Source organism: Capsicum annuum, chromosome 4 (assembly GCF_002878395.1).
Source record: "Capsicum annuum cultivar UCD-10X-F1 chromosome 4, UCD10Xv1.1, whole genome shotgun sequence".
Taxonomy (NCBI): domain Eukaryota; kingdom Viridiplantae; phylum Streptophyta; class Magnoliopsida; order Solanales; family Solanaceae; genus Capsicum; species Capsicum annuum.
This window is the reverse complement of record NC_061114.1, coordinates 231,035,404-231,055,921: the sequence shown is the minus strand read 5'-3', so window position 1 is coordinate 231,055,921 and position 20,518 is coordinate 231,035,404. Positions and strand designations below refer to the sequence as shown.

Sequence of the window (20,518 nt, the reverse complement as noted above, 5' to 3'; positions counted from 1 at the left end):
CATTGTGACATGAGAATCCTTCAATATGCTTTTGGTCTCCTTACACCTACAACAATCTATGCCTCAATCCTAATAACAATAGTTCTCATTGACCACGTTGGTCCATTTAAGCTCGTTTCAATCGAATATTATATTATACAAATAGTTTTCTGAGACCAAAAGCAACTGCAAAGTTGTTATTAAGTCTCAACTTGATATGATTGCAATTACATGCTTCACAGTCACACAAGAAATATGGTAATCCTACTTTTTAGCTCTCTTCAGCAGTAATCGTAGGGAAATCCTACTTTTTAGGTTTCTTCAGCAGCAATCGTAGGGAAAAAAAACCCAAAGCAAACGTCTGCCAAAACCACCCTCTTGCATTTGCTGGATCAATTGTTTTTGCAAGATTCCATGCATATATACCTTCACCTACATGTGTAGCAGTCGCTAGAACAAACGTCACTTTCAATGCCCATATAGAGGGAAAGAAGAAGAGGTGAACTGCTCTAATAAAAGGAATGGGTCCATAATCGGGCAGATATGCAGCAGCAAACAACGACAACATTCCAATCATACAAAACAGCCATGGCCATATTGTAGGTCCATCCAAACTCCTCCTTTTCCTTTCTTGCCAATATGCAATGGTTGCAGCCATGCCCTCCTTGGAACTCACCATTGGGACGTACCCAAGTTCCTCCTTCGCTTTTAGGAAAGAGAAGTAATGAGTGACACCAACCTAGCACATGCAGAAAACCAAGTATCAACTAGAATTCTACCTCTTATACAATTGTAGAGAAAAATGTTGTGTCGATGACCAGAGAGAGTTTACTATTGCTGGACAAAATTGAACATCTGGTGTCAATACGGGATAGGAAAAAGCACTCACACATTCATTCTCTAAGAATAGCGAGCCATCATTTCTCTTCTTTTTTATTTGGTAAAATATGTTCTGTTAGTATCACTTAACAGAACTTTTCCATGAATATATAGCAAAGCAACAAAAGAAAATCTATTACATAATGTCTAGAATTTGGACTAGCAGAATATAAAATGACTAATTTGGTGTTAACACACACCATATCAGCCATAATAGCTGGCTAATCATTTCTCTTCAGAATAATTGCCATAACAAAAGAAGGTTTATCCCTAACTAATTTTGAGACAGTTTCCCAGAAAAGCCAGTGAAGCCTATTCAAGGCCTTTTTTTTTTTTTGGATAACCGTGGTGTCCAGACCAGCTTGCCACCTCCCACCAATAAAAGAAGAAATAATGGATTCAAAGATGAAGCACTAACCTTATAGACTTCAGCAGGAAGGATCAGAGGTTGAGGAAGCCACCTACTATTTAACCAAGGATACAGGAAGGAGTATAAAGCCCAGAAAAATTTTCCCAGAAGAAGAGCATGAGAGGCAGCTAGTGATGCCTTTGGTAGATCATAATCCAGGCTTTTCAGTAAAGGGCGAAGGAACTCGAAACTGTTGATGGGAGAACCTGCAATAGAAGATCACTGATGAAGGAAGGAGATACAGCAAGTAACAATTAGCAATTGCAAGCTAATAAAGTCTTTGGAGAATTCTAAAAACATATTAATCAGAAATAACACCTCTACTTGGTCCAAAACAAGATTCCATAATCCTACAAATAAATATAAGCCAAGGAGTAGTTACCATCTGATATAAAATAAGGTTGACCAGCAGCAATTGGATGCCCTTCTCTGCCAGGGATGTCATCCAAAAGTCCCATGCTAGCCAATAAAAGCGCCAATACAAGGTTGTCCACGTACACCCAATCTGATTTCACATTTGGTGAACCGATTTTGAAGGGAAGCAGACCTAGCTTTGCAAGAGTTATGATCCTCGGCAGGTGCCTTTCTTCACCTGGGCCATATATAGCAGCTGGACGAATTGCGCAGGTGTAAAGGCATTTGCCATTCTTCTCTCTGCGCAATGGACATACATGCAGAGAAAAGAGAGAACAACCATAAATATTATGTCAATACAACATCAAGTAGCAGTTCTTGATGTGAACAATCATAGATATACGTATAAACACACATTATACACACCTATAGACAGAGGTGAAGGGGTTTTGGTATGAAAATAACGTATTCCGTTTCTTTAGAAGTTGGTTGTATCCAATAGGAATTAAAGATAAGAGGAATTAATCTCAAAGTGCTTTTAATAAGTAAAAGAACACCTTTTGGAGCATATAAAAGAGCACCTTTTGGAGCATATTGCACTTTTTTTGATCCATCTTACCAAAACATTGCAGTGCAAAGAAAGAAAAAAAATTGTACAAGTAGGAAACCGTCATGTTTTGATTCAACATCCAGAAAACAGAGCTGAAAAGGCCAAACAGCTATTGAGAGTTGCTAGAATCACTATCAAGGATTTTGGCAGCTTTATGCCAAACGTGTTTGCCGTGGGAGAAACTGATTAAAATTGTTTGCACTGGCAGAGGAAAAGCTGATGAGATTTTGCCCATTTTGCTTTTCTTTTCAATCCAAAGGAAACTTATCTTCCAGTTAAAAAACAATCGTGTAAATGCAACTATCTAGCAAAGATATCAGCTATCTTCGATAATATGTAGCATATGGTTCAACAGGATAGGTCACTGCAGTCAATTCTGAAGGAAATAGAAGAAAAGCGTGAAAACTCATAATGCATCTAAGGAAAAGGAATGACTTATATGTCTGGATTCTATTACATTGTATATAGAGAGTGAAGCTCTATAACATATGTGTGCAGTAAATATTACGGTGGATTGTGATTTATGTCCCTGTAAAGATTACTTACTTGAAGGGACGACCGCTGCTCTTCAGGACTAGTTGCTCAGCAATAGATTTGCTGCGTCCATATGGATCAGCATGGTCATCTATGGGGAAATAAGGCAGGCTTTCATTCCCATTAACAATTTCCTTACCGCCATAAACAACGTTAGGTGTGCTCACATAAACAAGCCTCTTAATCTGATGGTCAAGGCAAGCATCAATAATGTGGCAAGTTCCATTAATATTAACCTCATCAACACGGCTATATTGGAGCATTTCTTTCCCTGACATGCCATAGGAAGCAAGATGGAAAACACAATCTGACCCTTGCAGTGCTTTCTGCACATCTTGTTTGTTTGTTATATCCCCTGAAATTGAAAACCAAGCAAATTGAACAGCTGCAGAAAACGCTACAAGACTCGGTGTAATAGTGAAAACTGTATCATCCGTTTCAGCAACCTTAACAAGAGGATTATAAACTAGTCCTCAATTTCTAAATGTACATAAGTTCCTTATAGCCGAGGGTCTATCCGAAACAGCGTCTCTACCCCACAAGGGTAGGTGGGTAAGGTCCAAGTACATCCTACCCCCCCAGACCCCACTTGTGGAATAACACTGGGCATGTAGTTGTTGTTTGTAGAAAAGTTCCTTATCATCAATCAATCAACTACTTCTCACCAAATAAATTTGGGAAAGATCAACTACTGTATCAGCTCTGATCTATTTTTTTTTTTAATAACATTGGTGTCTGGTCCAGCTTTCGCACACCTCGACTAAATCTACAGGCCACCTCCCACCAAGGCTAGGACACGTTCTGCTTAATTTAGATCCATTTCACTTCAATACCCCTTAAAGCTGGCATCTTTTCACTAACTCATCTCTTTTCATGATCCTTTTCATATACATTGACCGGAAATTGGGAATTTAGTCACCCAAATGAGACCAATCTTGAACTATTGTACCAACTTCTTTTGTTCCATATACACAACATGTCTGAGCAAGAATCAGATCAACAAACCGCAATCTTCACAAGATCAATAACCCAAAAACAAGAAAGAAAGTTGACTTTATTATAGCATGCGAGAATGGAAAAGGGGTAGTTAGTAGTTACCTTGGATGAGATGAACCCGATTTTGAATTAGTTTGGAGGACCAAGGAGAATGGGTTCGAAGATCAAATGCTTTAACAACACGAGCACCCCTTCGCACCAGCTCAACACAAAGTGCGGAACCTATGAATCCCAGTCCACCTGTAACCACAAAACTATTGTTCTCAATCCCTTCATTCTCGCTCACATGCATTTTCTCCTCCAAATGAATGTTGAATCTTTCTCTTTCGGCGGCTTGCCTCCCGTGCCTCGCCTCTATTTTCTATACAATTTTAATCTAAAGTGATGCTAATCTACAATTAATATAAAATTCCAAATTGGACAAGTTATAAAATTCCAATATAAATATACAATTTATATTAAATAGCACGTTTTATTGTTAAAGACATCTTTCTTGCGTCACCAATTGACCCTTACTCGATTTCATTTACTATTCACGTTTTTTCTAATTATATATTTTTATATTTTTGTAATAACGAAAAATAGTAGTAATTAGGATAAACAATTCTCTTATCATGGATAAGTTTGACTATATATGCCACGTCTAAATATAATGACTCTTACCCATTGTTATTTCATCATCAAATACCCTTAATTCTAAATTAAATTATTTACATTTAACAATAGGAAAAGGAAAAATGTATAATGGGCTTAGAAGTTGCTTAAAAGTATTTTTTTATTTATTGGGTGTTTTACAAACAATAAAAGTGTTAAAAATAAGTATTTTTACTTTCTCTATCCTAATTTATTCTTTCGTTCCTTGCTCTTTATCATAGTTTACGTTTTTCTTTTCCTATGTATATTGTAATGTTATAATTTTACTATTCAAAGATTGTATTAATTAAAAAAAATATCAAATATTATTTGAAAAGATCTGTGGGTGGAGGTATAGCAGGTTCCTCTTCCATCACAAGGAATGTCACTTTGATTTAAATTTTTTCGTGACAAAAAAGATTGACAAGAAAATTCTTTTTATTCTTGTTGTAATTAGTAATTTTACATTGCAGTGAAAATTAATGTTTTTTGCTATTTTTTCAGTTTCATACAATGATTTCAATAAATAATATGAAATTATTAGAAAATAATTTTTTCTATTTAATTTGAAATATAAAATAACTTGAGATATAAATTAACTTATATTTTAATCAATTGGAATTAAACATTTTGCAAGGATCGATCTTACGAACTTTCACCGTTAAGGATATTTATGTCATTTTAATACAAAAAAATTGTTTAGCGTTTTTTACCAAATACATCAGCTACTTATTTTAAGCTAATTCAAACGGGCTCTTAAGACTAGTTGTACTATATTAATTAACTTATAGAATTTGATTGTGAACTGTAATATAGTCTCAATTTGACGCATAGTCAAAGTTAACTTAATCCCTATTTTATTTCAATATTACTTATACCCGACACCAAATGATGACTTAAAATCTTACATAAATTACTCGAAAGCTGATCGTTCATACGTGATGGAGACAATAATGTAACAAACGAAATCCCAAAATAAAACTCTTCCATCATTTCATTCTGTGTGTATACAGTGCTAAAAAGAACAGATTTGGTATTCAACTAAAGAGCAGAATTGAAAGATGGTAGCTAGAAGAAGGAGAAGTTGAATTTGAAAGAAGAAGAAGAAGAAGAAGCAGCAGCAGCATAAGCTTGAAGGAGTTCATTTTGAGGAGACCAAAAATCAGCTTTAAGACCACTTCTTCTTATGGCTTTTAGTATTCTGTTTCTGTGTGCGTACCCTCTGACCACCACTTTCTCACTCTTCCCTTCCACTTCCACTTTCTCTATCCCTGTTCTCAGAATCAATTTACTATTTATTACCAGTGGAAAAAAAGGACAACCTGAGACGCGTCCGCATAATGATTACCTTTTAGTTTAGACAGGCATTTTCGCAGTCTTTTCTCATGTATTCCCACCATCTCTACCTTCAATTCAACTGTCTGTCATAAACAAAAAAAAAGTACGTAGTGATTAGTTGTTGCTACTGTTATGAAGGTATAGGAATAAACAATACCGCAAGCAAAAGAAGAACCCACAGATTTACGTGAAAGAGGAGGAGAATTTTCACTATAATGGAGAGGAGTACAATGATGAGATCAAAGTCTCAATGACGTATATTTATTACGTTCAAAACCAACTCACTAAATACAGTTATATAATACTCTCTTCGTTCCAAATTAAGAAAAATAATTAATAATATGACTAGTTTACCATAGTACCCCTATTAAATGATGTTTACCTTTTAATTTGAACAAAAAATAATTAATGCAAAGAGTAAAACATGAAAAAAAAATTATCTAATGTAAAAAGACAAATAAAATAAAAAATTAAATTAGAAAATTTGGGACGGAGGGAGTACGTGCCTACAAATAAATCCTAAATTCAAAAACATACAAGTCAGCCCGATCCCCCACAAAAAATCACAAACATGAATCGAGGCTGGATCCACAGAAATTAGGTCACAAAGCTACTAATGAAGAACTAGCTTAGCTCAATTATTTGTATGAGAACAATTTATGATCATAAACAAACAGCAGGAAATCTAAAACATTCGCCCTAATCAGAAAGTGTATCCTACTACTGATGACAGTTTCAAAGTGTGTAATGTCTCAGGTATTAAAAACATGAACACATCAAATTTAAATCTTGGATCGTTCTTTGATATATATTATAGGGGAACGGCCAGAAATTAGAAAGGAGATAAAAATTAGTGTACAAACCTCCATGTTCATGATGATGTATGGATTAAGTGACTAGCTAAGCAAAACAAAGAGAAACAAGATGGATGATACAGTGAGGAAGCGTATATATGATGGGTAAATGGCACAAGGAAGAACAATGGATAAAAGCGAGGCAACTTATATATATATATATATGTGGACAAAAGAAGGTAGGGGGAATAAACAGCAAAGTGAATCTTGGTGATGGGAATGAACTGCTTTATTTTTTGAAGGTCATGATAATATTGATTTGCTTTATTAAAAGGATCAGTAGATTGCAAGGCAAAAAAATTAAAGGAATTCAACTAGGAAAACCAATAAACAAGAAACGTCCTCTCATCGAGATCCAAATCAATTTCTCTTTCTACTATACTACTTGTACGCGAAATACAAATGGCAAGCTACATTACTAAAAGAAAATATAAGTTAGCGAAGGATAAATTTTATTAATTATGAGCAATTTAGCAACGAATTAACCATGAAATTATCAGTAGAAAGGTGAAAGCAGCTCTAGGTTCAAAGGTCCCCTCCCTATGTGTTTTTCCCTAAAAGCAATGTGGGCGTTGGTTGGGAAGCATTCCCAATGACTGGCCTTTGACGAGTCCAACTTTGCTTTTTTCTTTATGTTTACAAAACTTGCTATGTAATTCATCCTTTTTAATTATTGTTTGGTACCCGACTAATTCAAATTTAAGAGGGACAAGTTCTGTTACCTAGCAGAGGTGTTTCTCTTTAAACAGTAAAGGGTCGTTTAGTTGTTGGTAAGAAAGAGAGTTACTCGTTTATTAAAACTAATATAACTAATATCATAACAAATTAATCCAAATTAACGACCACAGATATGTACAACAGATTAATTTAAATTCAAAACATGGGATTGCTCCACCTTAAAACAATTTGATTCTGAAAAGACATGTCAAACTGGTGATGATGTTCAAAGACATGGGAACAAGACAAAAGCCATATATATATATATATGTGTGTGTGCAGGAAGACAGAAGATCCTATTGTGTCTTTCCATGCATCTCAAGGAGCTATATGTGGGGATACTCCACAGTAGCATTATATACTTTTTGAATCCATTTTCACTAGTTCAATATTGATTCGATCTTTGAAAAAAAATACATTGAGAAATAATTATATAAGTAGTTAATAACAAAGATAAATTAAAAATTAAGTAATAATCAATCTTTTGATGTTCTAAACTGAACAAGTAGAAATAAACACCTATTTTGAGATATTATGAACAAGTAAAAATGAACAACGGATTTGCGTTGGAATCTAACGTGGATCTCTTGACAACTTCTTTTGGTCAAGTTGTTTCTACTTTTTTAATTTCTTGATCACTAATTCCGTTTCAGCATTTGCTTTGTTCAAGTATGAAACACTAATCTTTCAATCTCATTTTCATTCGAAGATTTAATTCATTTGAAGTGAGAAGGAGAAGAAAAAGAGGAGGAAAGAGATTAATTCGAATATTTTTTATTTCCAAATAAAAGTTTGACATAAATAAATTTTAAATAAAAAGAATTGATTTGGCTTTATTTGTTGCAAGACTTGATTTTCTAATTATTATTACTAATAAAAATAAAGTAGTCAATGGGTTCTGGGGCGCACTGACCTTTCTAAAAAAAAAAAATTGCTGGTGAGTTTCTCTAACAGACACGTACTCCTGTCTGTCACTATTCCAATGTCATAACTTTGGCTCCAGATTAATGAACATCAAAGATTAAGAAAAAACTAATGCAAGAAAAGGGACAAACGGTAAAGCCCCCACTTTCTGAAGATTGAATAGGACTTTGATTCTTGCTTGGTACATTCTTTCTGTATTCCCATTTTGTCTTTTGGTATACTATACTTACTCTTCTAATTACTTGATCAGTCTGAAATTAGGAGAGCCCATTTGGCCATTGCATGAAACAGACTGTTGCAACATAAAGTTTGAATCCTTTCTGCTTGGTGTTAGAGGAATAGAGCGCTGCACAATTCTTTATGTGTGTAGTTTATTTAGTGAGTTAGAGTATTGTTTAATTGGTAACATGCAATTTATGTTCTTTCTCGTTTTGGGAATTCTAAGAAGAGATATATAGATATTCAGTCATGAAGTTAAAGACTTATTTGAAAAGCTACTGAAGCTTTTCCAAGTATATATCCAGGTTGACATAAAGCTCTAAGAATCTAAATTGATCTTTGTTGGAAGCATAAACTTAAGTTTTCTCCAAATATATAGGAGTATCAGTTTGCATTTGTACTTGGGTTGTTAATTTAAACACCTTCAAGTTTGTTTAGGCTATGTTGTTCTTGCTAATATCATTCCTTCATTCGGAAAAAGAAAAAAAGAGAGAAGCTAAAGTAACTAAATATGTTCATCATTCATTCATCCATGTAATGCTAGTTCAAGAATGAAATTTGCGGTTGATCGTTTACCAACTGAATTAGTTATGCCAGCAATCAAGTAAAGGAACTATAACTAATAGTACTACTTGATTTGATGAGAAGAACGAACGAAAGTCTTTGCTTTTTTATATACAATATATTGGTGAAACATATTAATGCATTAGTTTTCTTAAGCTGAATGTGGACCTTCGGATGCCCTTGAGAAGTTGGTTGATTATTGGGAAATTTGAACATATCTTCCAAAAGTGACCCATGTTTTGCAGCATTAGGTAGTCGATGGAAGCTGTTTTTGTTAAACGTCACAATTGGATGATGTAACCGGATTATCCGGTTCTCTATGTCACACTAGACCTGTTTTTGACCTAGGTGGCTTTTGTCCCACACAGGCTGGACTCCGGAGGTGTTTCCAGTTTTCCATTTGGATTATACAGATAACCGGTTTCCTTATGGTATTATTGACAGTACACTTATATGGCTGTTAAAACGTCATGAGCTTACCTAGTTCTCCAGTTCTTCTAGTTTTATGTTATCACCTGCTAGTAAGGTAGATATCAGCTTGGGAGTTAATTTTTTCTATCGAATCCCTTCTCTCCAAATATGCCGGTGACATGTGCGTCAACCAGGGATCAATGGGTTGTAGAACATCTTTTGATCTTGGAGGTTCGGTTAATGCTTTTTACTGTGTAACTTGCTTACATTCAGGTTCAGCTCCTGTGAAGCGTGTCACTAAACTCTCTTCATCTCTCTTTTCTTTATTTTATCTACCTCATAACAGTGGGTATTACCATACTAGCATGTAGATACTAAAAGAACTTCTCCTAGGTATTTGCACATTCGGTAATAGACTTGTCTATAGATTATATGAAGTACTATAACTTGCATATTACAGTGTTTCTCTGATCTTTTTCATGCCCTAGTGTTCTTTTCTTTTTCCCATTTTTTAGTTGTCCTTTTTGACCTTTTCCCTACCTGAGTTCTTCTTGCTCTTTATTGGTGGCAGAATTAGTTTGGTAGTTGGATAACTGTTGAATGCTTACAGTATGTTTCTGATGAAAGAAATGGTGAACATTAAAAGTCAGTGAATGTCAAACATGGAATGCTTACATCCTGAAAAGAAGGTTAAGAGAATAATTTGGAAGCGGTCCAAGGAGAAACCGGATGGGGAAGATTCTGCTGAAAACTGTACGTCATTGATGAAGATGGAAGGCAACGTTAAAAAGAGGCCTTATTCTGATTTAATGACCAATGATTTTGACGGGCCTTGCATGATGTCCCTTCTCCCACTTCCGAATTTGGAAAAATGTTACTCTGGGGCCCCTGTTGTCTTGACTGGAACAGCATGCAAAGGGCCAACTGGACCACCTGTTGGAGTTGTTGATATTGGTGTTAGCAGATCTGCTTACTATTTTCGTATTGCTCTACCTGGAGTCAAGAAAGATCCTGGTTTGTTACTTTACCTTTTACGTGTTGCCTTTCTGTTATCTGTTTGAACGTGGTAATCTGCTTTAAGCTCTTAGTATACAGAGATCCTGGAAATTATTTTACGTGAATCAGATATTACAGAATTGATATTACAAAGTAGTTCATGAAGCTTGTGCTTTGACCAATCCAGTATGGTTGCCCTTTGATTTATTTTGCTCTATTATATTAAATGAATAAGGCCTTGTAAATCAATTGTGCCACAGATATTCATGGCAGTAGCGCTACATCTTTATGTTGCTGAACTTTTTCTGCCATTGATCATCAGCCAAGGAACTTATCATATTTCATAAAATGGAATACACATCCTGTCTCATATATAAAAGTCCTTTTCAAAATGAGGAAACTTTTCAAAACGAGGAAACTTTGCCTGGAAGATATAGAGTTTGAAGCATGCAGAATATGAGGAATTTGGTTCGAGTAGGGAATTTCATTATTCTGCACGTCGCTGCTTGCAGCTATGGGATGTGGATGAGTCTGTTATGAATGAAATGTTGTGCATTTAATGTTTTCAAGGGCAAAGTTGTTTCATTGATGATAAGATACCATTTCGACAGAAATTAAAACCAGTAGATGGGAATTGCTATGTGTTACTTGTTCATTTTCCTAATGCACATTCAACTAGGATTGGTTCATGGATAAATCCATTACAGACAAAAAGGTTAATCTATCAATCATGTTCCTGTATTAAGTTTTGTAATGTTACCTCGTGATGTCTATTTGAGAAAGAAATATTTAGGTAATCATTAGGTGAAGATGCTTCTGAATTTATTCTCTCGGTATTGGCCTTCTAAGGTCCTTATATAGTTCTTTTTTCGACATCTAGCAATCACGTTATCATAGAAGAAACTGTTATCCTGATAGTATTCTTGTATGTCAGACTTCTCTCCCCAACAGTCAGAAAACGAGATTATTGGCTGATGCCCTATCCATTGGTGCAAACACTTTCACAAACTTCCCTGATTGTGGTGGTGTCTTATCATATTTACAAAGTGAACTCTTTAACCCTTGATGCAGGAGATTTCAACTGTGAGATTGAGAAAGATGGAAAGGTCCTTATTCGAGGGGTGACATCAACTGGTGGAAGAACTGTCTCAAGATATTCTCGGGTCTTTGAAATGAAAATTCAGCAACAATGTCCATCTGGAGCTTTCACCGTCTCCTTTAATTTGCCTGGGCCTGTCGATCCGAGGATGTTTTCGCCAAATTTCAGATCTGATGGCATTTTTGAAGCTGTTGTAGTGAAGTACGAACCATAGCTGGTCGGTCATGTAAACAACCATTTAAGCCAGAACCTACCACACCACATAAAGCTGTTTGCACTGAAGTGTTGTTGATATGGATTAGTGGTGGCTAATGTGCTGTGTGTACTGAACTTGTAGATTTTGTATGGTTCAGACAATGACATGTTTTTGCAATGTAAATAGCACAAAAGTACAGTTCAATTGATCCACTGTTTCATTTTGGTTCACCAAAACAGCATATTACTGCATTAGCAATAAAAACTGAGCATTGTAAAGAAATAATCCACTTGCAGGGATTTCCCCCTCATGATTGGAACCTAGTTTTCTGAAGAAAATCAGCTAAAAGGGAATTTTATATTGTCCAACATTGCTTCTTGATTTACTCTAAGGAGGCTGTCTTCTTCAGAAAAATTACACATTGACACTCCCAGCAGAATGAATACCAAACCCATATGAAGTTTTACTATGAGCGGTTTGTATCCATTGAGCAAATATAGGTTCAATCAAGATTTGCTTCTAGGTTCAATCAAGATTTGCTTCTCCGGAGTGCCATGAGTCAAAACTTCGGATTCCCTAGACAAGAAAAACTTTCAAGTAAGTTATGGCTTACCAAGTCTAACCTTCCCCACAATTGGCTTATCCGCATCAAGAGCTCAGTTTATTCTTTAAAGGACCACTTCGCCATCATTTTCACTTTGGCCGGACATACTGATCCCAAGTTTTTAACTGACAAGTTAAGCTCAAATGGTGTTTTGGAAGGAGCTGTGCTTAAACATTGGATTGCTAGGTTTCGTAATGATTAATTGGACATGGTTAGCTTGTAACCCTAATAAAACCAACTTCCTATTCTGGAAAATCTCTAGTTATTATGTTACTGAAACTCTTATCTGTAGCTTCCTTGCATAAATTCAGCTTTCACAGCTCAGACTACCAGATATTGCAACAGCTCCCTTTATTTCTTTTGCATTTTGTCTAGTGTAACTTAGTACTAAACTTTTTATGTGAAGTTAGTTACTTATGGACCATTCAATGGAATTCTTGTATCAGTTTGTAGGTCATATTGCTTCTACTTGCTCAACCAGACTTATTTTTCTTGGGTCTTTGATATGAAAATTTAGCAATGATGTCCATCTGAAGCTTTCACCGTCTCCTTTAGTTTGTTCAGGCCTGTCGATCCAAGGCTGTTTTTTCACCAAATTTCAGATCTGATGGCATTTTCCAAGCTGGTGTGATGAAGTACGAACCATAGCCGGTAGGTCATGTAGACAACCATATCAGCCAGAACCCACCACAGAAATCTGCTCGCACTGAACTGTTGTTTATATGGATTAGTGGTGGTGTGTGTACTAACTTGTAGATTTTGTATGGTTCAGACAATGAAATGTATTTGCCATGTAAATAGAGCAAGCGTAAAGTTCGAATCATCCTTGGGCATGGTTAGCTTGTATAGTCATGATTAAACCAACTTCCTATTCTGGAAATCTCAAGTTATTATCTTACTAAAACTCTATTTGTATCTTCCTTTCTTGCATAAATTCAGCTTTCAAAACTGAGACAACCTGATATTGCAACATTTTTCCTTTATTCAGCCAGTTTCTGTTGCATTTTATGTAGTGTAACTTAGTACCAAACTTGTTTCGTTATTTTAGTTACTTCTATGAGTTTGTTGGTCATATTGCTTCTGCCTGCACAACTAGGTATAGTTTTATTCAATCATGAAACTAAATGACTGGAAGCCAAAAGCATGTTGCGTGTTTTTCTTTTTCTGGACTATCTTCTTTCTATAAGCAAGATCCCTTCGCCATGCAATCCTTGTCTTGATCGCGTTCTGGGATTAGACAACAATGGAAAGTATTGCTCGAAAGCTCAATAAAAGCTGATCTTTCTTCAACTGCTTCCTGACGAATGACAGATAGAAAAAGATTATCCAGCCTTCCCTGCATCCTATCGACTCATACCTCCCCCGTATTTATTTGACCATAAACCGCGATCAAACATGTTTTAGCACAACCTCTCATTTGATAACTACTAAGGAAAAAAATAGAGGTTTGTTTTAGATGCTAAAAATGGTAAATGCAAATCTTATAAAAGGTCGTCGTGTCACGCCCTATTTTTGCTCATCCATAATCTATTCCCTCAGGCCTAACGGACCCCAGGCTGATTGCCACTAGTGGCGGAGCCAGGATTTTCATTGAGGATGGTCAGAAGTTGTGGAGTTAATGCTCCTTAGAGCATTTGTATAATGCAATGAATAAAGAAAAAAAACAAATAAAACATACGTTTCAGGATTTGAAAACATCTACGTAATAAAGAAAGTGAACATATCTCCTTTAGAACATAAATTCTATAACATAAAGTAATGGCTTTTTAATGCCATTAATACTCACCATTAATTCCTTCAAAGTTCACCCTCTTTGTCACTTTCAAATCCTATATATAGAGCTCCTACGGAAAAAAGAAATATACAACAAATAGAAAGGAAAGGAAAAGAAAAGAGTCTTCCTCGTTTTCTCTTCTTGAATTATTTTGGGCAATTGGTTTAGGCAACCTCCAAACTTCCAGCCACGAGTGCACGTGTTTGGAAGTAGCTGTGGAACCTTGGGGAGTGACCGACTAGAAGAATTTGCACCGGCGTCGGGCCGAAATCGCTTTCAAGACAGTGGCTTGCCACGACACAGTGTTTGTGACAACTCTCTTACTATCGTTAATTCCTATCCAATATCAATATTGTAGTAATTTTTCCCAACAGAAGTATATATGCGAACTAGTCGAAGGGGATTCAACATCTACTATACATCATAAAAAATATTTTTAATCATGTAAAAATAGTATGAAAACAATATAATTTTCGGTCAAAAGAGGTTTGAATGAACCCCCGAGAGCAAAGGTGGCTCTGCCACTAAGTGCCACTCATTCGTCCTTGATTGATCTATGTTTTTCTTCCTTTTTAGGTCACTTTCTACCATAAACTCCACTCATCTCACTTAAGAGGACATATTAATTTTCAGAAACTACCACCATGCTTCAAAAAATAACACTTGTTTTAGCCTTGTCTGGCATAAGTTTAGAGAACTTTTGCCTCGTTCAGTAAACGATTTGGAGAGAACTTTAGGCATAACTTTGTGAATTCTGAACTTAAGACATATTTCGGTAAGAAATAAGTTATGTTTTGATACGCATAATTTGTGTGTTATGAGCTAAACATATACCTCTAACAACATAAGTTCTATAGAAATTATAAGGCATAACTTATGTGCATATTATGAAAAAACAAAAAATAAAAGTGATTTTGCAAGGCATAGTGTCTATTTTCAATTCTGTCGGGATATTTTCGATCACTTTTTTATTATTTAAAGTGCTGAAAATAAAAAATCATCAGCTTGAGTCACATAAATTAAAGAATGCTACAAAGTAGGCATTCGATGACCCTCAATAACCATAAAGAATAATTAGATTCTACTTGATTTAAGACGAGCCAATCTGTGTAATTTGCATAACTAGTACTACTCCCTCCTCTCGAGAATAATCATCACGTTTCATTCCTCGAGAATTAATTTGATTAATTTTAAAAGCTAAATTAGATTAGAGTAATTCAATATTTTAAAATCAAAATTTGAATTTTCAAAAACTAGACATAAAGTACTATAAATTGCATTTTTTTCTCAAATAAATATGATGGAAAAATATATCTTAAAGTGATGCTCAAAATTCATATTGTGACTCTACAAATGAAATTCATTTTACTCAAAATTCATATTGTTTGACTCGAAAAAAGAAATCACTTTACGAAAAACTCACACTATCTGACTGAAAAATAAAATTTGTATTTGAATCAAACTGTTTGACTCTAAAAAATATATTGTGTATTTGGAATATTGAGTCAAATTGTTTGAATCTAAAAAAAGAATTCATTTTACTCAAAATTCAAATTATTTGGCTCTAAAAAAGAAATTCACTTTACTCAAAATGTTATCCTCTATTTTTTAGGGATTGCATTGAGTGATATTCCTAATTTAAAATTACAAGGTGCTATAGAATTAAATATTTTATAGGTCATAACTGACAATCAATTAATGCTGTCATATATGTTATTTTTTGTGTCATTTAATTTCAAACAAGCAAAAATCCAAAACCTATTACAAAAAGGTCATTTCAGAAAGTTTAATTTGTTTTGTTTAATACACAAAAAAGACAGCAAACCTATTCACTGAGGAAAGTCATCTCTTTCATTTTTTTTGTTCGCAGATTGTGTTACACTCAAAACTCATATTATTGACTGAAAAAGGAATTTTGTATTTGAATCAAACTATTTGACTCTAAAAAGAATTTACTTTACTCAAAATTTAAATTATTTGGCTCTAAAAAAGAAATTCACTTTACTCAAAATGTTATTCTCTATTTCTTAGGGATTACATTTAGTGATATTCCTAATTTAAAGTTAGAATGTGCTATAAAAGTAAATATTTTATAGGTCATAACTAATAATCAATTAATGTTGCCATATATACTATTTTTTTTCTCATTTAATTTCAAACAAACAAATATCTAAAACCTATCATAAAAAGGTCACTTCAGAAAGCTCACTTCGCTTTGTTTAATCCCCACACAAAAAAGACGGCAAACCTATTCACTTAGGCAAGTTATCTCTTTCATTTTTTTTTTGTTCGCAAATCATGCTATCAAACACTTTATAGATAACTTTTCTTTAGTGTAAATAAATCAACAAAATAATAAATTTATTGCATCTTCTTGGCTATCTATATATGTAAATATGAATTTACCGATTGATGTTACATATAAAAATTAAATTTATGAATTGATGTTATATGTAAACCCTAGATCTATCGACTGATATTATATGTAAACCTAGATCTATTAATTGATGTTATATGTAAATATCGATCTATCAATTGATGAGTTACCGATCGATGTTATATATAAATCTGGATCTATCGATCGATGTTATATATAAACCTAGATCTACCGATCGATGTTATATGTAAATCTGAATCAACCGGTCGATGTTATGTGTAGATCTGGATCTACTGATAGATATTATATGTAAAGCTGAATTTATTGATCGATGTTATATGTAAACATGAATTTATCAAATGATGTTATATGTAAAATTAAATTTAATGATTGATGTTATATGTAATGTTGTCTGTAAACCTAGATCTATCGATTGATGTTAGATGTAAACCTAGATCTGTCGATCGATGTTATATATAAATCTAGATCTACCGATCAATGTTATATGTAAATTTGAATCTACCAATCGATGTTATATATAAATCTAAATCTATTTGTCGATGTTATAGGTAAATCTAAATTTATTGATCGATTTTATATGTAAACATGAATCTATCGAATGATGTTATATGTAAAATTAAATTTAACAATTGATGTTATATGTAAATCTAGATTTATTGTTTGATATTATATGTAAGATGTTACATGTAACCCTAGATCTATCAATTGATATTGTACATAAATCTAGATCTATCTATAGATGTTGTATGTAAATCTAGATCTATTGATCGATGTTCTATGTAAACCTAGATCTATTTATCAGTTTTATATATAAATCTAGATCTACCGATCGATGTTATATATAAACCTGGATCTACCGATCGATGTTATATGTAAATCTAAATCTATTGGTTGATGTTATAAGTAAATTTAAATTTATTGATCGATGTTATATGTAAACATGAATCTATCAAATGATGTTGTATGTAAAACTAAATTTATCGATTAATGTTATATGTAAGCATGAATTTATCAATTAATGTTTTATGTAAACCTAAATTTACCGATTGATATTATAGGTAAAGGACCCTGGAGTTTGTTTCACTGCTGATTTCTTTCAGGAGTTAGATGAATGTGAAATAGTTGTAGATGGTGAGGATAGGGCACTGCAATTTTTTGTAGTACACTTCATTAAATTTCATTTGATGTCTGTCACGAGTATTTAGTTTAATTAGAAATTATGTCAATATAAGCATGAAATCTAAAGAACTTTGAATCTTACTATTACTTTTTTTTTTTATTAAAACAAGATATTTAGCAGTGAAGTAAAAGAATATAGTGAAACTTATACATAGGATTCAACAAACTTGCCCCAACTATCTTACTATTACTAATTTTTTATTAAAGCAAGATATTTAGCAGCGGAATGAAACAAGCTTTAATAGAGTGAAACTTATACATAGGATTCAACAAACTAGCCCCAACTACTTTTGGATTTGAAACATATCTGATTGATTGATTGAATTTGATGATAAATACATGTTTTATGTGCACTGAAACTTAATTTGATATAAATTTTGTGTTAGAAAAAAATATCGTGATGGAAAGATTTAGTGTATGCTATTTCTTTTTGTTATATAGCCTGCAGAAAATCATTTTGCTTGGCACATATGTAAGCAGGAATTTTAAAAAAATCTGCGGAGTCACCTCACACTTTTCACCCAGAAGTTAAAATCATTATCTTATAATCTGCAGGGAGACAACTTGTTTGGCACAACTATAAATCATGAATTTTAAAAAATATGCAAAATCTCAAGTAAAACCAGATATTACTCTGCGTGAGACTGTTGAAAAATGTGCAAGTGGACCACCACTTGGTTTGTTGACATAGGCAGCAATAAAACAGCGTATCTTTTTCGCATTGCGCTTCCTGGTGTAAGAGGTAATTGTAAGCATTTTTTTAATGAATTTTTTTTTCTTCTTCTTTTTTGATTGTTGTTACGATTGTCTATTTATGCATACACGTACTTAATAATCTCATCATGAAGCTGAAACTATTTTAGGACCTTCATAGTTAAGCGTTTGCATAAATATATGAGATCAAATTGTTTTGTCACAATATGATGACTTTGAAATGAGTTATTCCTAGAAATTTGGATATAAGGGCGCGTTACAAACACTTGCTATGCAATGTAATGTTAGAGATGGCCCAATAAATGATCCACGAGGCCCAATTGATGATCCACAGTCATCCAGATCCGAAAATCCCACATGAATATATTTTCATACATTGTATTTTATTTTTCTCATTGTATTGTGTAAATATAAATAGAGGAGACTATTCTAGAAACATTTAGTTTTACAATGAAATGAAATATTTTTCTCTCTCTTCGTCTTCACAACTTCTAGGGTTTTCATTTTACATTTCAATGGCGATTCTGAGCTGTGAAGCTCTAACATGGTATCAGAGTCAGGTCCATCCCTGTTTTGGGCTTCCGGTCCACACGCTAGGCGCCAGTTGGGCCCTGGGCATGAGGGGGGTGTTAGAGTAGGTAAAAAGTTCCACATTGGTTGGGACTTGGACTGGTAGTTTGCTTTTATGGACTTAGGTAATCCTCACCTCTTGATCTGACTTTTGAGATTGAGTTAGGCCCAAGATCCATTCTTTACATGTAAAGAATAGATCTAAGGCCTAACTCAACCTCAAAAGCTAGCTCTTAAGAGAAGGATTACCCAAGTCCATATAAGGATACCAATTACCCATCCCTTTTCCAATGTAGGATACTTAATACTCCCTCACACGCCCAGGCTTCATTAACTAGATCATGGATAATATAATATGAGGGCCCAAAATCAGTGAACAAAGATTTGGGATAAGCCTGACTCTGATACCATGTTAGAGCTTCAGAGCTCAGAATTGCTATTGAAATGTAAAATGAAAACCCTAGAAATTGTGAAGACGAAGAGAGAGAAAAATATTTTATTTCCTTGTAAAACTAAATGCTTCTAGAATAGTCTCCACTATTTATATTTACATAATAAAATGAGAAAAATAAAAATACAATGTATGAAAATATATTCATGTGGGATTTTCGAATCTGGATGACTGTGGATCATCAATTGAGCCTCGTGGATCATTTATTGGGAAGCTATAGGGTGTGCGTGCACCCTGCTTGCAAAGAAGATGATGATTGAGTGGGCCACTTAGAGCTTTAGTTATAATGTCAACCAGCTGATCAGCGGAAGGAACATGATGTAGAGAAATAAGTTGAGCAATAAGGCAGTCACGAACATAATATCAATCGATCTCAATGTGCTTAGTTCATTCGTGAAAAATGGGATTCTTGGCAATGTGTAATGCAGCCTGTCTATCACAAAAAAAGAGGGACAAGAGTAGAAATAGTTAGACCCATGTTAGCAAACAAGCGAATCAACTAAACAACTTCAGCAACAACTTTGCATAAGGCACGATACTCAGCCTTAGCAAAAGAGAGAGCAATAGTGGGTTGTTTCTTGCTTTTTCAAGATTAAGGACAACCACCAAACACCACAAAGAAATCAGTGACTGACTTTCTTGAAAGAGGGCAGGCAGCCTAATCAGAATCAAAATAGGTAGACAATAAGAAAGAGGGAGTAGCACATAAAAAAAATGCCCTGATCTGGAGCATTCAACAGATATCTGAGAACATGTATACCGGTTTTCATATGATCAACACAATAAAACTGTAAGAACTGACTCAGGTGTTGTACAACAAAGGATATATTAGGTTTGGTAGGTTGAAGAAAATTGAATTTACCAACAAGGCGCTTGAAAATAGATGGTTCAGGTAGTGGACCACCCATATCTGGAACCAGATTCACGTATGTTTCCAAAGGAGAAGCAACAAGAGTGAAATTGGAACAAAGAAACTTATCCAGCAAATCAGAAGTATACTTATGCTGATGCATAAGATAACCATCATCATGAGAAATAATCTCCAAGCCCAAAAAATAATGAACCAGCCCCAAATCTTTGATCTTGAATTGGTGATTAAGAAAAGACTTGAGGTTA

The 20,518-nt window shown here is 34.2% G+C and overlaps 3 protein-coding genes across 4 annotated transcripts; 1 reads left to right on the top strand and 2 right to left on the bottom strand.

Annotated features, from left to right (window-relative positions):
• Positions 1-63: 63 nt before the first annotated feature.
• On the bottom strand, positions 64-4,208 carry LOC107866764 (short-chain dehydrogenase/reductase family 42E member 1). Its single transcript, XM_047411405.1, has 5 exons — positions 3,864-4,208; positions 2,778-3,120; positions 1,650-1,921; positions 1,277-1,473; positions 64-718 (listed from the first exon to the last, which is right to left on the bottom strand). The coding sequence occupies exons 1-5, from the start codon at positions 4,051-4,053 to the stop codon at positions 284-286; spliced, it is 1,437 nt and encodes a 478-aa protein (XP_047267361.1). The 5' UTR covers positions 4,054-4,208; the 3' UTR covers positions 64-283.
• Positions 4,209-5,286: 1,078 nt separating this feature from the next.
• LOC107869372 (heavy metal-associated isoprenylated plant protein 44) lies at positions 5,287-6,963 on the bottom strand. Its single transcript, XM_016715906.2, has 3 exons — positions 6,596-6,963; positions 5,743-5,815; positions 5,287-5,665 (listed from the first exon to the last, which is right to left on the bottom strand). Exons 1-3 carry the CDS (start codon positions 6,605-6,607, stop codon positions 5,463-5,465), a joined length of 288 nt encoding a protein of 95 aa, XP_016571392.1. The 5' UTR covers positions 6,608-6,963; the 3' UTR covers positions 5,287-5,462.
• A 1,277-nt stretch (positions 6,964-8,240) lies between these two features.
• LOC107869373 (increased DNA methylation 3) lies at positions 8,241-11,964 on the top strand. Of its 2 annotated transcripts, none has more exons than XM_016715908.2 (3): positions 8,241-8,359; positions 9,993-10,435; positions 11,489-11,964. In XM_016715908.2, the coding sequence occupies exons 2-3, from the start codon at positions 10,075-10,077 to the stop codon at positions 11,728-11,730; spliced, it is 603 nt and encodes a 200-aa protein (XP_016571394.1). In that variant the 5' UTR covers positions 8,241-8,359; positions 9,993-10,074; the 3' UTR covers positions 11,731-11,964. The 2 variants fall into 2 exon arrangements, with proteins under 2 accessions (XP_016571394.1, XP_016571393.1); XM_016715907.2 differs by having other exon boundaries at positions 8,290-8,408.
• The last annotated feature ends 8,554 nt before the right edge of the window (positions 11,965-20,518 follow it).

Excerpts from the sequence above, each read along its gene's own strand:
- LOC107866764 (XM_047411405.1), bottom strand. The coding sequence starts at position 4,053 with ATGCATGTGAGCGAGAATGAAGGGATTGAGAACAATAGTTTTGTGGTT. Across the intron at positions 1,922-2,777 it reads AGCAGCGGTCGTCCCTTCAA|AGAGAAGAATGGCAAATGCC; the intron begins GTAAGTAATCTT and ends TCCATTGCGCAG. Across the intron at positions 1,474-1,649 it reads ACCTTATTTTATATCAGATG|GTTCTCCCATCAACAGTTTC; the intron begins GTAACTACTCCT and ends CTTCTATTGCAG.
- LOC107869372 (XM_016715906.2), bottom strand. Across the intron at positions 5,666-5,742 it reads ATGCCTGTCTAAACTAAAAG|GGATAGAGAAAGTGGAAGTG; the intron begins GTAATCATTATG and ends TTCTGAGAACAG.
- LOC107869373 (XM_016715908.2), top strand. The coding sequence starts at position 10,075 with ATGTCAAACATGGAATGCTTACATCCTGAAAAGAAGGTTAAGAGAATA. Across the intron at positions 10,436-11,488 it reads TGGAGTCAAGAAAGATCCTG|GAGATTTCAACTGTGAGATT; the intron begins GTTTGTTACTTT and ends CCCTTGATGCAG.